We start from the raw sequence: 18,084 nt of genomic DNA, 5'->3' as shown, positions 1-18,084 counted from the left end.
TGGGTTTGTGTAGATCATATCTGTTTCCAAAAAAAAGAAAAAGAAAAAAGTGTGCTGCTGCACATACATAAAATGCCAACATAGCATATCTCTCAAAAGTCAAAATTCTGACTTCTGAAATAGGCACGTGCCATATTTTGTTCATTTCCTAATGGCTTATTCTAATTTACTTATTAGAAGAAAATATCCTTTCACTTTTACTGACCCCCTTTATTCCTAACACAAAGCTTCTAAGAGGCACAGAACATAGAAACTTCCGTTTTTCTCCAGACCAAATGTATCCTTCATCCAATAAAATTATTTCTTTCAGTCAGTAATAAAATCTAAGTGATATCTGTACAAAAAAAGCAAGCCGTCCTTCAGTACTATTGTCAGCTGGCTACTAGCATGTTGCTAGGATACACACAGTAGATTTGATTAACTGCAGTTTGCATGAGAAATCCATCCACATATTTGTTTTGCGTTAATATAGCTCTCAATGGTACATATATTTAGAAAGAAGTAGGTATTTATATTGAGCTTTTTGTTTTTTTAGCTTTACCATTTCCGTATCTGATTTTTATCAAAGCCTTTGCAAAATGAACGCTAATGGCAACTGTTGCCTCCGCCAGTTAAAATATGCTTACTGTTACCTGGTTGTGGGAGAGTGGTACCCAAGTTATTCCAATGAGAAATGTGTCTGTGGGAAATCCTGCACTGGGAACAATCCATAAGAAAATCTCCTTCCCAATAAAGTTCAAACTGCTGCTAGCGGTGGACTAGATATTTGGCCTTGTATCTTCTGTCCTAAAAAAGGACAGTGCGGGCGTCCTTGCACATGTGTCAGGACCTGCATGTACTAAGCAATGTTTGCAGATTCCAATAAGGGTTAACAGATCTTATTAAATGTTTCACAGAATCATGGAATTGTAGAGTTGGAAGGGACCCCGAATCTTTTGCCCATCATGGGGCTCGAACCCATGAGCCTGAGATCAAGAGTCTCATGCTCTACCAACTGAGCTATCCCAGCAGGATGGTGAGTTTTCTACACTAGTGCATTTGTGATTTGATTCAAAGACCTGCTTGATGTTCACTCTTTTTGAGTTTCATTCCGTTTGGAGTGCAGATCCTAGAGGGTGGTGATGGGTGTCTTCTTGGAATCGTCATGTGGGTAGCTTTTTGATTATTGTTAGAGAAGGCTGACCTGTAAAGTAAAGAGACAAACTCAAGCCTACAAATACATAACCAAGTGGTTGCAGACTTGTTCTTCATAACAAAGATTAACAGGTGCAGCAGCTCAGTTAACCAGGCCTCATAACAAAGGGTGCAGTGGCAGAGTCACTTTTAACTACCACAACTCTATAAATAAATGGTTTGTTTAAATGACATCTTGGCAAAAAAAAAAAAATTTTGCTTACATATTCAAAGAGTATGTGATTTTGAGGCACAACTTATGCACCCCACTCTGGCATCAGAACTCTCCACCAACCACCTCCCATTCTGATAACTCATCAGAATTTCTGGTGACAAAAAATAAGTCGTTTGGGGAATAAAGCATTCCCTAAAAATGAATGAATTGCCAATGGCTGTGTGAAGCTCATCTTTCCTTTCTTTAAATAAATTGCACATCTTAGTAACTATATGACTGGTTAAATGTTGAGGAGAGTCTGTTTCATTCCACCAACTTGAAATGATCTGGAATATTTTCCATAATAGTGCCTCTTTCTAGTTTCTAGCTTATGACTGTTATTTTCCTGGACAAGGAATTGGAATGGAAAAAGCTATTTAATCAACTGTAGTCAAACAGAATTCCTTTAGAGGGCACTATTTTACTTCCATAGAGTTGTACGAAACTGCTGATATGAGTAAGATTTAGCTTGCTTGGCTAGATATTTAGAGTGTATGTAGTCTTAAAAAAAGAGAGCATGGTTTTTAAAAATTAGGCATGCATTATGTCATGTCTCGTGGACCTCTAAAAAATGCAATCGCTAGTGGTCTATCAAATGTTATGTCATTCATACATAGAGTTCTCACTTTTGCTAGGCTTCATCCTTAGGGCCGATTTCCACTTCTTTGCCAGAGTGAAAAATGTCCACAATGCTCATTAAAACATTCATTATATTGCTCTTTAAAATATATCCAGTAATATTTGAGGCCCAGTCCATCTAGGGGGTGCTGCAGGGCATTGCAACTCTGATGTATTGAATTAAGCAGAACAGAAGGCATGAGGCAGGGGGTGCTGAATTTTGGCCTTGCACAAGGTGCCACTGAAATTTGAAATGCCAAAGTCCATCCCTGCACTAAAGAGTTATTTCAGAAAATGCATAGTTTCTCTTGGTACTATATGGAGCATCCCCTTGTCACCAAAGATTGCATGCTTAAGTCTTGCTCATCACATCATAGGCTCTCTTTGCAGATTGTTCAACTGCAAATAGTTGTTGTGGCCATCAAAACACACCAAAGTGGTGTTGCCAGTGACTTGGGCCATGAGACAGAAGTGTTCTTACAATTAAAAAAAAAATCAGCTTCTTAGATACGGAAGAACTATTTAGACTTCCCACACGCACACTGAAAAATATAATTTCCAAATGTCAAAAAATAATTTGAGCAATAGATTAGGAAAAAATCTAACAGTGAGAGAAGGGTCCTAATGCCCTCCTATCTTTCTCCTTAGTGATTAGTTTTATGCTTGGAAGTTTACATCTGAGCATAAAGCCCCAGTGCCGATGTCTAAAATTGTCAGTCAAAATTTTGTTCCAAGCATTCATAGAGCTTGGCAGCTCTGTAGTTTTACATTCCAAAAACCAAACAGCAGCATCAAAACAGCATTATTTTGTCTTCGCCTTATCAACAACATCCTTTATATTTGGAAATTCCAATCGCTTTCCCAGATGCAAACTGGGTAAACATTTTCCCCTGGAAGCAGAATAATCGTAAGAGAAGAAAATGGGGCCAGGCTGAGAGAAGGCTCTGGTGCAAGAATTTTAACTAGGCTAAAATTTCAAACAATTCTCTGCCTCACTGGAGAAACTGAGAAGTCGGTCTCCATCTCCCATCCAGTATTCCGGCTCGTATGCCAAAGATGCCGTCACGTGTCTGCAGCCATCAGCTCTTAGCCATGCTGAAGAAAAAGTGTGAACCAAATGTGAGTTTTTCTGTGGCACGTGGGCATGCTGCCAAGATACTAATGAAGGCTCATTCCAAGGAGAACTGTCGGCCTTTTATTGTACTGTTTTTAAGTATTCCACCTTCACAAAGGCTACAGCTCATTTGGTTCCATTCTGCTGTTGGGTATTGTAAGAAAAGAGAGTGGCGGCTCCCTTTGTGACATGACAAGACCCCTTCCGGCTTTAAAAAAAAAAAAAAAATAAAAAACTCACCTGAACTTTTGGTTGAAGGCATCTTTCTGCTTTCAAATGTTAATCCATTTATTACCCTGAACTCTTTAATGTCTCGCAAAGTATTATTTAATTCAAGACGGGGGGGGGGGGAAAGAACATGCTGTTCCTGCTACATTTTCAGGAAACTCCACAGGACCTCAGGGGCAAAATACAGCTGAAGATGACACAAGCTTCTATACACCAGATTGGTCTGTTTGTTCATCTAGCTGGTACCCAGTTGGCATCGCCTCTCCAGAGTCTCAGGCAAACCCCCAGCAGATATAGCCAAGGAAACTGCCTTATATTGAGTCAGACCACCTTGCTCAGTAGATTGACCATCAGTAGAAGAAGAGTTTGGATTTGATATCCCGCTTTATCACTACCTGAAGGAGTCTCAAAGCGGCTAACATTCTCCTTTCCCTTCCTCCCCCGCAACAAACACTCTGTGCAGTGAGTGAGGCTGAGAGACTTCAGAGAAGTGTGACTAGCCCAAGGTCACCCAGCAGCTGCATGTGGAGGAGCAGGGAAGCGAACCTGGTTCACCAGATTATGAGTCTACCGCTCTTAACCACTACACCACACTGGCTCTTGTGCCTCTCTAGGGTCACAGGCATGGTTCTCAAACCTACTTGGAGATGCCAGGGATTGCACCCAGAACATTCTACATGCAGAGCAGATGATCTGCCACTTCTCTTGACATCTGGCTTTGGAGCCCTACCAATAAAAGCATCTGCACCAACAGCAGAAAAGCACGGTGATTCCATTCTGTTTGCCTAACTGCACTTTAAGTTGCCCCTTTTCTTTATAGGGATTGGGAAGCAATTCCACTCTGACACATGGGTCTACTGCTCTCCCATGTAGCCTGACCATAAATGATATCAACCATTCCCACCCCCACCCCCCGGATTAGAAAATGCCATTTCTTTTCATTGAGATGTCATTGAGAACGGAGGCAGTGATTTGGGGATCCAATTTTGGTTTGACATTTTTAACCAAATAGTTCAGGTCCCATCACGAAAAATTATCAGAATAGCAACTTGTGTCTTGTTTAATGATTTAGGGGAGCCATATCTGAAGGAGATAGGATTGCAAGTCATGTGGTAAAAATGAGATTTAACTGAGATTCTACCAGCTGGAATGTCAGATCAGATCCAGTAGTAAGTTGTGTTTGTGGTGTGATTCATCCTACACCCCATGCAAGCTTTTTTGGTAACCATTGTTTCTTGTTCTGAAAGCTGTCTAAACACTCCTTCTGCTTCTTGATACAAAATTGCTATAGTGCATGTCTAAAAGTGTCCTAATAGAATTGTATTCCCACCACTTTTTCTAGACATTTTAAAGAAGTGTGTGGCGCAACAGCTTCTGTGGAAGGTTATCCTGATTTCCATATAGGTATGACTGTATAACAGAGAATACGGTAATGGCAGCAAGGATTTGATGTTTCAGTCTGGAAAAATATATAAATACAATGCAGCCACATAAAACTTCATTATTGCTGGGACTAGTTTATCATCCCTTCAAATTGAATTTATTAGTGACTGATGGTCACTAATTAAAGATCCTAAGAGGGCAAAGAGCTTTAACACTAGCGCGTTTGCTGTGATCAGCAAAGTGAAGAACACTCTGATCTCAAAAATAATCCTTTATAGTGGTTATATTGTTATGTAGATATACTGATAGCTTTGTCTAGGGAACGGGGCACCTCATACGAATAACTCATAGGAATGTATTGTTAGATGGTACAGTTCCATACAAGAAGACCTGTCAGGAGTATAATGTGTACTTTACTGTTCGTGTACATTACTGTTTACTCTGCCTCCAGCACACTCCTACTGCTGGTGTTTGAAACAGTGTACACAATATTAAAAGGTAAAGGGATCCCTGACCATTAGGTCCAGTCGTGGCCGACTCTGGGGTTGCGGTGCTCATCTGGCTTTATTGGCCGAGGGAGCCAGCGTAGAGCTTCCTGGTCATGTGGTCAGCATGACTAAGCCGCTTCTGGCGAACCAGAGCAGCACACAGAAATGCCGTTTACCTTCCCGCTGGAGCGGTACCTATTTATCTACTTGCACTTTGACGTGCTTTTGAACTGCTAGGTTGTCAGGAGCAGGGACCGAGCGACAGGAGCTCACCCCGTCGCGGGGATTTGAACCGGTGACCTTCTGATCGGCAAGTCCTAGGCTCTGTGGTTTAACCCACAGTGCTACCCGAGTCCCTGTACAAGACATTAGCTGCAAGCTATATCAATCCTGTAGTTTTGTGAGAAATACCAACGTGCTTCCCATCAAACCAACTTCCATCCCATTTGAAAACATAAGCTGCATTCACTTTGCAGTTAAGCTGTGGTGTGCACATTTGAGACAGACGTTGCACACAAGCAGATGGCTGCGCAGGTGACAGGTTCACTCATGAATACGAGCTCGGGGGGGCGTTGCAGGTGTGGGGAAACCGAACAGGTGATGCACATTGAGACAGCCCTGCTGCATTTTAAGATGCTAATTTGTACAAAGCCAAACACGAGGAAGTTTTTCAAATCCCTTTGCTGGTCTTTGATTTTCATGCCACCATCATTTGAGCAAATGAGCCAAAATAATCTGGGCTTTCACCGAAACAGAGTTGACACGTGGGAACTGCAACATAATGTTCCAGTATGGAGTACTCAGTTTAGCATTTCAGCCAGCCATTTTTGCAGAACACTCCATTCTGTTTCCTCCCTGCCCCCATTTTCCTACCCTGCCCAGCAGTCACCGAGTATTCTGTGCCAGATGAGTATGCTCAGTCCTCATTCAGATTATTTTTGGCAGGCAGGGGTGTGTATCTCCAATTCAGTTGTTGTTTTTACCTCTGAATGATATTTGACACTTCTGCATAACTTGGGTTTTTCCCAGGCCTACAAATCTACTTCCCTCTTGTGTGTGAAAGGGGCCATTTTGTCGATATTCAGACCCAAACTCAGAGAATGAGTCCTTCTTCCTCTCTGCCTTGACTTTTTTGCCAACGCGATTTCTCGCACATATTTTACAATGTGTTTAACTGAAATGCTTCTTTGATGTGTCTAGATCCAGCCCCTCTGTTCTTCTCTGCCTTTCTCTCTTTGATGGGCCCATTTTATCCAAGTTAACCAAAGTTACAGTATGGATTTTCTCCAGATTATTATTTCTATTCTTAATAATTGTAATTTTGCTTCTTTGTATTTAGCATCTCAGCAGGAATATGCCACACTGTGTGGCCTGAAGACTGTATGTAGCTCAAGTCAATAAATATACAAATATACATCAGCAAACCTTCTAACTTTGCAGCCCCATGTATTTTTTAGGTCCAGTTTAGACCATTTACATTTCCCCTTTCTGGCTGCCCTCAGGGATACATTTACACCAAGACCCTAAATCTTTGGATTTCTCCAGATCCCATTTCTATGCTCACTAAGTTACAGGCAAGCATAATTAAATCAGTGCACTGCAAAATGCAGAGGCTGTGTCCCCAGAGAGGCCATGATGCCACGGATAGTCAAAGTGGATGCGTTCCAGGAGACAGCTGGAAAACACCCTGCTTTTGCACCTAGAAGCTCCTTCAGCAATTTGTGCATATAGAAGTCCTACTGAAAATTTGGCTAGCTTTTATATTTCATTTTGTAAGTCAAACCACATGTGACTTTCTGGCTCTGAAAAGTTATTATCCATTTTGTTCTATTTTGGAATGGCACATCAGTACTGCGTAATGATGAACAGAGCACAAGGAGGATGAGAGAACAGTCAAATGACAGGTCTCAAGTGTGGGGATTCCCACAAATGAAGATATGGATGAATCACTGGAAAACAGGCTATGCTGAGTACCCCCCCCCCAAAAAAGTCATCCCCCCCCCTTTTTTTAGCCTAGAGATATCTAACATGGTTCAATTTATCCATCCTTTAAAGACAGCAGAAAGGAGGCAACATACAGAAGAAAATATAACTGCCAGACTCCGAAGTAAGATTACTAAAGTGAAAGCGCTAGGAGACTGAAATCTGGGGACTCCTTCAACTACAAAATGTTCTACCACTGAACTATGCTCTCACTTACCTCTAACAACAAAGGGAAGTTCAGATACAATTGGGGACCACTTGATCTCCATGCATGTAGCCTGCAAATGAGCTATACCTCCACCTGCCTGAGAAACCTTATGTCTTGCCTCGGGAATGGAGAAAAGATTCTGATTTCTTTATGAGTAGGTCTCAGCTCATTGCCAGAAATGACCTGGAAACTTCTACAGCCACTTAGGTGTGTATGTATATATTCCATGGGTATTCACTCGCTAGGAATACTTCTTTGAAAGACACACATGATAGATTTAGCAATCTGGAGCAGTTGAGTAAAACTGAAGAGCTATCTTCTGTTTATCTCTATGCAGGAATCATGAACCAATGAGTTGAGAATGGAAAAACATGGGGAAAGTAAAATAAAATTTTACTTATGTAGAATTTTCATAAATGATATGGTTGATCCACAAATCTGGTCAAAGCAGGAATAACATCAGGCCTTCATTCCCATCAGGTTGACATGTGCTCTCACTGATCCAAGCCCCATGAGGAATAGTTGAATGAGCTGGGTATGTTTAGCCTGGAAAAGACGAGACTGAGAGGAGATACCTTCAAATACAAATACAGTTGTACCTTGGTTGTGGAACTTAATCTGTCTCCCGAAACGGTTCAAAAACCAAGGCACAGCTTCTGATTGGCTGCAGGAGCTTCCTGCACTCAATTGGAAGCCGCGGAAGCCGTGTTGGATGTTCGGCTTCCAAAAAACATTCACAAACCAGAACACTCACTTCCGGTTTTGCAGTGTTCGGGAGCCAAAATGTCTGAGTACCAAGGTGTTTGAGAACCAAGGTATCTGAAGGGCTGTCACATGGAAGAGAAAACAAGCTAGTTTTCTCCTGCTACGTAGGGTAGGACTTGCACCAATGGCTTCAAGTTACAAGAAAGGAGATTCCAACTAAGCATATGAAAAAACTTTATGCTTTTTGAAAAATGTGTTTAATACAACCACATTTACTTTGAAATAAAATCAAATGCACGGAACCTTGCATCAGTTTCCCATCTAATATCACTGTGCCCTTCCTTCACTCTTTCTCCCCTAAGGTACTGTTTATTTCAAAAACAGCACTCCTGGAGCACAAACAGCAGCTTGGGAGAAAGGCATTTTTGGCAATGAACTGGCATGGAGCCCTTATGTCAATTGAGAACGCAGCACTGCATCAGGACTCCACACTTCCCCTGCAAAATAAAAGTGGCAGTGCTAAGCATGCTTTTCAAAAAGCATGATTAATACAATGTGTTGTTTGGTAGCTGCAGAGATCTTATGTGAGTGCACCGAGAGGTAGCTGCTCTTCTGAGGATGTGTGATGGACAGAAGAAAACAATGACAGATTGACAGACTGAAGTAAAACGATCTTTTCTTCAGCTAGCATAAACTGGTAGAATACTTACACCCTCATTTGTGTGAATGACTACAGTTGAAGATTCCCCCACCCCCTCCATCTAATTTGTGCCCAAATTTGGTAAGGCTATTTTAGTTTATATTGCATTTTACTTGGAAACCGTAAAAGCATACATCTCACAAGAAGCTGAAACTACTCTCAATCCATTTTTTAAAATCTGGATGGGCTACAATACTGATCTGATTTCAATATGTTTGTTATCAGAAACTGATTTGGCTCCTTAATAGTGAATATTCTATTTTCCAGATTCTCCAACTGACTTGAGATAAAATATTAAACATGGTTATCCCTTCTAACGAAACAAGATAGCATTTCTGTATTAAATTGTTAAAGATTACATACTACACCTTCTGAGAATATTTCTTTCAAAAGAAAATTATCGCTCAGTTATTGGTTGTGTATTTTTTATTATGACCTACGCATTTGACAATGTTCTTAGCTTGGAGCTTCAGAAATGAAGGGAAGTCACTGGCTAGGTGGTCAAGCACTGTTGAGAGGTTGCACCCAGGAACAATATTATGACAAGCGAAAGACTAACCTGACCCCATCCGTGTACTCCATTTCTTGGTTTCCTCTTCCCCCTCCATGCATTTTCCCTTTTTTATCACGTCTTACTAGACTGTGAGCCTACAGGCAGGGAATGTTATCTTTTAGCATCCGTACAGCACTTAGAACATTTTAGATGCTTTACATGTGTTAAATACATACATACATACAGGGCCGGACAACCTATGAGGCAAGATGAGGTGACTGCCTCAGGCAGCAGGATCCACAGAGGCAGCAGATTCCAATGTAGATCTTTATCCCTGCTTTGGTCCTGATATTTATCTTCACTCGCCGCTTCTTCCCTGGTGGAGAAGGGGCACCATTTTGTGGTTCACCTCAGGTGCCAAAATGTCTTGGGCTGGTCTTTCACGCTCCTTTCCCCAGAAGTCTCTCTTCCTCATATAGCTCTACTAAAAACATATTTATGAGAGTGTTAAAACACTGCCTACATTGCATGCCATGGTTGCTGTTGCCTTCCCAGGCTACACAAAAAAGGCATCTTCCGGTCAAAATAATCTTGCAGAATTTGACAACAGATCTGTCAAAAGTAAATGAGAGGTTCTTTCCAATTTGTCACATGCTGTCTCTATAAAAACAGCAGAAATAATGGATATGAATTTTAGCTTCTTGCAAATGAATTTAAATGCATCCTCCCTTTCCTCTTTTGTGTCTAAACTTCAGGATGGTGAGAGGAAAATGAGTCAGAAAAATCAAGAATTCAGAAAGAAGACTGGCAGTGAAGCTGTGAGGACTTGGAAGCTCCCTAGACACTGTGACTAATGGAAAGCTTGAGATTGTAATAGTAATTTCATCCTGTTCAGATATGGGAAACGCCTGCTTTTCAGGGAAAAGGTTCTAGATATGTATATTTTGTATTGAACTTCTATCCCCAAAGAGGAAAAATCCATAATAAAGCAATGTAAAGAAGCAGCAGCAACAATTAATTTTTGAAAATCGAGTGAGAAGTTAAAATTCTGTAAACATGAGAGGAAAAATTGAGCTGCTCATCGTTAACTATTTCATATCCGCTAGCAAGTACTCTGGGTTACTTGTGCAACACACATTTTACAGAAGTATTTACTATTGCAATTGATGTACTAACTCTGCATGTTTGTGTGTGTGCTGGGGGGAGGGGAGGAAGTACACTGTCTGTTTGTTTGTTTGTTTGTTTGTTTGTTTGCTTAGCATACATCTCACAAGATCTCAGGGCAGTTCACAGAACAAAATATTGACATATGTGTACTGGAAACACACCACACAGTGCAAACAAAAAGAATACCACCTTGAGGGAAGACATCTGGATGCACTCTAACAAATGAATATAAACTGCTCACTTATAGAAATATAAAATGGCTGTTAGAAAAAGACATTTCTAATACCAATAAATGGAAGTTTTCATTTTGCCAGCATGGGTGTGTTTCTGGCTCCTGGAAGGGAGCCCTCTTCCCCCCATCCGAGTGGAACAGGCCTCTGCGCTGCCACAGGCCAACATCCCATCTCTTTAGAACTGCTGGGCCTCTTTATTAAGCCAAGTTTGTACCTCACGTTTGTTTAAGCATTTATTTCATTTTGACAGCTGTGACGTAAAGAAGTCCCTTAAAAAAACACATTTTTTTTCCTAGTAATAAAAATGCCTTTGACTACCAAATATCAATTTCCTGAGTGACCTGGAAACACCATAACCATAATGTTTGAGGGCAGTAGTGTTGCCAGGGCTAGATTTAAGGGGACAGCCATTCAAGAGGCAGGCACTCTGTAGAATGAGCAGGACTCCCAAACCAAGAAGAGCTGACTTACCAGATTTTGAAATCGTTTTCGTTGTTGCCATGTTACAAAGTTCCCCCTCCCTCCCGCTGCATAAGACCATTTGAAGTACAGTGCTACCTCAGGTTAAGAACTTAATTCATTCTGGAGGTCAGTTCTTAACCTGAAACTGTTCTTAACCTGAGGTACCACTTTAGCTAATGGGGCCTCCCACTGCTGCCGCGCTGCCGGAGCATGATTTCTGTTCTCATCCTGAAGCAAAGTTCTTAACCAAGGTACTATTTCTGTTGGTTTTTTTAAAAAGATATTTATTAAGATTTTCAAAATATTACAAAAGAAAAAAAGAAAAAAGAAAAATACAAAATAAAAATAGTTAAAAACAATTCAGTCTTTCCATCACTTATCTTTCATTTGCTTATTTCCCCGACCTCCTCACGCCTCCCCTTTTTGTATTCCAATTCAGTTTGTTAGTTCAGCAAATCCCTCCCCTCTTTGTTTATCCTAGTCTTCAATCTTAAAGTATTGTAACATTAGATTTTTACCTATTAATAGTCCTTTTTTTCATATTCCCTTATAACATTACAGCTAAAGACCACTTAGTTTCTATCCAACATCATTCTAACATTCATTAATTTTACAACATTTCTGTAAATAGTCTTTAAACTTTTTCCAATCTTCTTCCACCGCCTCTTCTCCCTGGTCACGGATTCTGCCAGTCATTTCTGCCATTTCCATATAGTCCAAGGTACTATTTCTGGGTTAGTGGAGTCTGTAACCTGAAGCATCTGTAACCTGAAGTGTCTGTAACCCGAGGTACCACTGCAAAGTGAAGGAATGCCTATTACTTCCTACCTTCCCTCCCCCCAACCTCCAGTAAATTCAGAACATAAAATTACCTAACTGCACCTCTGCTTCAGGGCTATTCAGACACCACCACCATTTGGACGTGTTATGAATGCAGCAGGGAGGAATGGGCTCATGCCTGCTGGAAACCAAGCCAAGCTCTTCAGAATGGAGAGTTTTAAGGAAATTCCATATATTGCTGTTGGTTTTTTAAAAAACAGATTACAAACAGGACCATTTCTTGAGCCAGGTAGCAATTTAATCAATTTAAATTGTCCGACGCTGGAGATAGTGACACTCAATGTTACTCACTGGGCTGTTGTTCTATAAACTGTATATATAAGGAAGGCACTTTCTCTCCCAGCCCCCCAACCTTATTTGACTACAAATGGTATTGGAAAGGTTACTTGGAGTTAATGGATTTTAAACAAACCACAGGGGTGGTGGGTTGTTTTTTGTTTTTTGTTTAACCTCCTTTCCCCTAGCAAAGCAGATGGCATTGGCAGGTGTTGTGCCTCACAGGTCTTAGTATAAATAAAAATTCTGGCTATTTGTTGGACAAAAAGGGGATGTATAAACAGACCCGGGCAGTTGGATGACCTGGGACAGGGAATGTAAGCACTTCAAAATCAAGTCTAAACCAAAGTTGCATGGACGTTAAGGACAGGCTGAATGATGTAGCTTTGGGCTGCGTAACTTGAAAGAACAGACCTTTGTTCCCTACCCTAGCTAGGTCTTATATACATTCCCTGTGATTTTGATGGCCAGCAGTTACCTGGAATGCTATGCTCCATCGTGGTTGAGGAGGCAAACCCTGTGTAATATGGCAGGTCATTTGGGGTTCTCCATTAAGTGGAAGTACAGTGTTAACTTGTGCTGTCAAGCAAGCATTAGTGTCCCCAGAATCTATTCTTGCCGTGTCTCTGTGGTCTACTTTGCTTTCTTTGTGATAGCAGTGCTGCTGGTACAAGGGTATCACAACGCATGATTTTAGAAACAAGCCTTTCCTTAGCCAGCAGTAATAGTAGCTGAAGGTGAAGCTCTCGCTGGCAGCCCCATTCAGTTCAGTGAGAAAGTAAATAAAGGAAGTACTCAACTCTTCCATCAAATCAATGGCATTTAAAAATGCTCAGTCCCAGGCAGGGCTTTTTTCAGCTGGAACTCACTGGAACTCAGTTCTGGCACCTCTCTGGTGCCTCCAAAAGAATAATGGAAACTGTTGCTTGTTAAGAAGTGTGCATGCACACGAAAGCTCATACCAAGAACTAACTTAGTTGGTCTTTAAGGTGCTACTGGAAGGAATTTTTTTATTTTGACTATGGCAGACCAACACGGCTACCTATCTACTACTGTTGCTTGTTAAGGGTTTCAGAGAATTGAAGCTGTGAGGGGCAGAAAACTACTGTTCCCGTGATTTTTTAAGGGCAATAATGTGCTTTAAACATGAATTGGATGTGATTTATAAATGTATGGTGTGGATCTGCCTTAATAGTCCCAAACTAATATATTCCACTATGCAACTTTATCATCACTTTCTGCTAAGAAGGAGAAGAAACCTTAAAAGATCTGTACCTAGGAGCAGTTCTGTTTACAAAATACAGTACAAAGCTGTATGAAACACGAAATGCAAAAGTGTGGGGTGGGAATGTGAGCTTTCACAAACGGGATAGAAAATGTAAACTTATGACACAAAAGGCTGAATGTTATTTATCACAGGCAGGGAGGGCACACCCTGTTTCACTGATGTCCTGCCACTGCCACTTTCTCCCCCTCCTTTACCCAGATTGTGCAACCGAGCCTGTGAAGCCTTATGACCAAGTGATACTAACCTAAGGTTACCAGATGTCCCCATTTCCCGGGGACAGTCCCCGGATTTACAAATCAGTCCCCATACAAAATCCATTGAAGTTAAAGAGTGTCCCCGGATTCATTGAAAAAAATCTGGTAACCTTGTGCTAACTGCTGGCAGTCATCTCCAAGGTTCCTACTACACCTTTTCATGGTTCCTCATCTTAAAAACCAAATTTGGGTGGGCTGCCCTCAAACCGGGATACTGTCCAACAGAGGACCGTCCTTCAAAACAGAGGACTGTCCTCTATAAAAGTAGGACACAAGGCTAGCCAGTTCCTGCTTGATATAGGCCTAATTTACCGGTATGTGAAATAAGGGCAAATCCATGACCTGATGGTTTTCAACTGACTGTTGAAATCTCTCAGATTATATACCGGCCATATTTAATGAAGCTAGCAGCTTCCTCCGGAGCAGGCAGCAGAAACAAACAATATAGTAATTTGAAATTCCCTTGAAGTGCATGGCCTGAAGAGGACAACCGACATCTGCTCTCAAGAGCGAAGCAATCCGGTGCGTAAAATTAAAATAAAAGCATCAGAGACGAATAGATCAGGGCTGCAGGGATTTACAGTATTGCCAACCATATTTCGTAGGCTACAGCATTTTACACACTAACTCGGTATAATAATAATAATAATACCCTCCAAGTGCCCCTATTTTCCAGGAACAGTCCCGGATTTACTGAAAACGTCCCTGTTTCTGATTTGATTGCGAAATGTCCCGCTTTTCCTTAGGATGTCCCTGTTTTCACTGGAGGGTATGGTCTCGATATCAACATTATGGCAACAACGATGAGGTAGAAGGACATGTTAGGATCTTTGGAGGAGGGGGGAGCCAGTTGTGCCAAACGCGGAAGGGTGGAGAAGGAAGCAACCCTCCTCTCCCCGCTACACTCGGGGTAAATGGAGACAGGGCGATCCGCCATTCTCCTTCCGACCTTCCTTTGGGAAGGAAGCCTCCGCGCGCCGCCGGCTGGCCAATGGCAGGATTCCGCCTCGCCCCTGCGTGCCCTGCATCTGAACCGCAAGGCCTTCCCCTCGCTAGTCGTCTGCGGCGGAGGGGGGGGGGGCTACCGAACGGGGGAGCCAATCGCGATCCAGAAGTGTGCAAATCCCCCCCCAACACACGCACACATGCGCGCGCTTCTCCTTCGCTCTCCGGACGAGGCGGGCGGTCGCTAGTGGCAGCGGGTGGAGGCCGCCGCTTGCGCCCCCAGGAAGGCTCCTCCGAGAGCGCCCAGGCTGCTGCTGCCGCCGCTGCTCGTTGGGGCCGCCGCGGATCGGGGACATTTCGTAAGGCACCGCCGGAGGAGGACGCGAGATCTGCGCTTGTGCAGCGGCGGTGGCAGTCATAGCAGCAGCAGCGGCAGCAGTAGCGAGCGAGCAATAGCGGCAGCCGCGTCTTCGTCGCTTCCCTTCGGCGGCCCGCAGAAGGGACATCATGCCGAAAAGAAAGGTGCGTGGAGGTCGCCTCCAGGTCTGAGTTAGAGGGAGGCAGGGCGAGGGGAAAGAAATGCACAATAAAAAGAAAACGCAGCCTTTGGCAACGCGCGGCATTTGCGTGGTTCCGGGAGGCCGCGCGGGTCGTGCACGACTTGAGCGTTGCTGCTGCTGTTGTTGCTGGAAGCGCCTGTTGCAAGAGGCGGCTTGTCGGGAGATCTCTGTAGTGTGACATGTGCGTGTGGCCTTCGACGTCTTGCACGTTTTAATGGCGTGTGTTTGTGTATGATACAACCAGCAGTGTGGGCTCCTCGCTCCGTCCTTATCTAGTTGTCCCCGGAGCTGCTTTTGCAGCCACAACTCTTGCGCGCTCGCTGGCGCAACGTCGCGGCTGCAGCGCTGCCGCCGCTCTTTTCTCCGCTGGGGAAGAGTTGGCTGCTGACAAACTCCGAGCGGGAGGCTGTGCAAACTGCCTCTGTGTGTTGTTATTGTGTGTGTGTTTGTGTGCATCTCCCCCTTCCGGGACCTGCGCCCCTGCCTTGCGCCTGCCTCTTGTCTCCCTTGCAGCCTTGATGATGGTGGTGGCGCCAAGGTAACATGGAGAGACGGGGAGGGGGCAGACCAGAAAAGCCATATTTAGACCAAACGACACCCTTCTCCTCGCCTCCCGTGACAGACCCCGTATGTACCAACTCCGGTGTCAATCAGGACAGGAGGCGGCATCGACGGCCTTGGGCAGCACAGGCTGCCGGGGATCTACTCGCCTACGAAGGCGGCAATAACAACGGAGAGTTTCCAAAGAGCACCCAGGGAGAGCGCTCTGGACGGCGCGGAGGAGCTCGGCACCCTCGGGGACGGGAGCCGAGAGGGAGGCCTCTCCGCCGATGCGCCGCTTGGCCTCGGAGAGTTTCCCACCTCCGCTGCCCATTCCTCGTTTCCATCTCCTGCAGCTGTTGGGGAATTCCTGCGCCCCCTGCACTGCACTCCCCTCCCTCCCCAAATTCAGATCTCGTGCCTCCCCCTGTACGCTTGGATTTGGTGGTATGTTCCTTCCCTATCTCTCGATGCGCTTGTTTCTGGCAGGGAGTTGTTTTTGCATTTCACCCAGAAGCCAGCAAGGCAGGGCTGAAATGGTCAGAGGCAGTGCTTTTTTCCTCCTGGGGGTACTCAAGGGTACCCCCCGCCCCCCAAAAGTTAAATGTTAAAAGTGTGGCACTTACTGTAACAACTTCATGGTGAGTACTCTTTTTAAAAAAGAGCGTGAAGATTTATTGTTTCCCCCAAAATGGTGCCCTGAAGAAATTTGGGGCTGGGAACTTCACTGGATAAATGCTGAGGAGTTTGCAAGTCTATGAATCCAACATAAGCATGTGTAACTAAAACAACAACAAAATAGTCAAGGGATAGGGAATCTGTGGCACTCCTGATACTGCAATTCCCATCACCTTGACCATTGGCCATGCCAGCTGGTTCTGATGGGAGTTGGAGTCTGCAGTGCCACAAAAGAGCGGCTTTCTCTATATAGAAATGGAATTTCTACAGAGGTTCTGTAGAAGTTAATATCAGAATAAAAGGTACCAATGGCTTTCTAAGGTCAGCAAGTTGTTTAAAACATTGAAATAAAACATGCTGTGTGGTTTTGACAAGAGGAAGAATAAATCCAAACTTGACAAAGTAAAACCAATACACCTGGCTTCGGGCGTCTTTTCGTGTATCTTAATAGCTTGTGTCCTTTCCTTCTCAACCCCCTCTTTTGATCTCACTCTGTAATACAGTTGTACCTTGGAATCCGTTCCGGAAGTCCATTCAGCTTCCAAAATGTTCGGAAACCAAGGCACAGCTTCCAATTGGCTGCAGGAAGCTCCTGCAGCCAATCAGAAGCCACGGAAGCTGCGTCAGACGTTTGGGTTCCAAAGAATGTTCGCAAACCGGAACACTAACTTCCAGGTTTGCGGCGTTCAGGAGCCACAACGTTCGACTCGCAAGGCGTTCGACTTCCGAGGTACGACTGTAAAGAATGCAGATAACCATATTATCAAGAGAAGTATGAAACTCTAGAGCCAGGGATTTCAACTCAAATGGTATTTAGATATATTTTGAAGTTTTAGCCATCAGTGGACTGGAAGAATCAAACACAAAGTATTAGTGCAGAAAGAAACCTATTGATTACTGAACTATAATACAGTGAAGGGTCAGCGCTCTAAGCTCTTCCAGTTAGGCTTTCACATGTCTGCTGCTGTACTGAAAATACTGAATTAGCACTAAGTAAACCAGAGTTTTAGTATGGGATTCATAGCCCAATACTGCACTAGAACATTTGTTTCCTCCCAAACCCTTTCATATATAATGCTCAGAACAAATGTGCCGTCACCAAGACTGGAAGAGGCCAACCTTTTAAGGTTTAAAGGTAAAGGTAAAGGGACCCCTGACCATTAGGTCCAGTCGTGACCAACTCTGGGGTTGTGGCGCTCATCTTGCTTTATTGGCCGAGGGAGCCGGCGTACAGCTTCCGGGTCATGTGGCCAGCATGACTAAGCCGCTTCTGGTGAACCAGAGCAGCAAACGAAAACGCTGTTTACCTTCCCGCAGGAGCAGTACCTATTTATCTACTTGCACTTTGACATGCTTTTGAACTGCTAGGTTGGCAGGAGCAGCAACTGAGCAACAGGAGCTTACCCCATCACAGGGATTTGAACCGCCAACCTTCTGATCAGCAAGACCTAGGCTCTGTGGTTTAACCCACAACGCCACCCAGGTCCCTGCAGGTCTGGTTAGGTGACAGTAAATGCAAATGCAGCTTTAAGTC

At 43.6% G+C, this 18,084-nt stretch overlaps 1 protein-coding gene across 4 annotated transcripts in view; it reads left to right on the top strand.

Annotated features, from left to right (window-relative positions):
* The first annotated feature begins 14,902 nt into the window (after positions 1 to 14,902).
* The window catches only part of HMGN3 (high mobility group nucleosomal binding domain 3), a 29,704-nt gene continuing 26,522 nt past the window's right edge, over positions 14,903 to 18,084 (top strand). For all 4 annotated transcript variants that reach the window (XM_083497438.1, XM_083497437.1, XM_083497435.1 and 1 more), the window contains exon 1: positions 14,903 to 15,294. In XM_083497438.1, the coding sequence (XP_083353564.1) occupies positions 15,280 to 15,294 (15 nt within the window). In that variant the 5' untranslated portion in view covers positions 14,903 to 15,279. The remainder of the gene's footprint in view (positions 15,295 to 18,084) is intronic.

Source organism: Podarcis liolepis (genome assembly GCF_965112155.1).
Source record: "Podarcis liolepis genome assembly, chromosome: 3".
Classification (NCBI taxonomy): domain Eukaryota; kingdom Metazoa; phylum Chordata; class Lepidosauria; order Squamata; family Lacertidae; genus Podarcis; species Podarcis liolepis.
The sequence above is the reverse complement of the archived record's forward strand: the minus strand, read 5'-3'. Positions and strand labels throughout refer to the sequence as shown.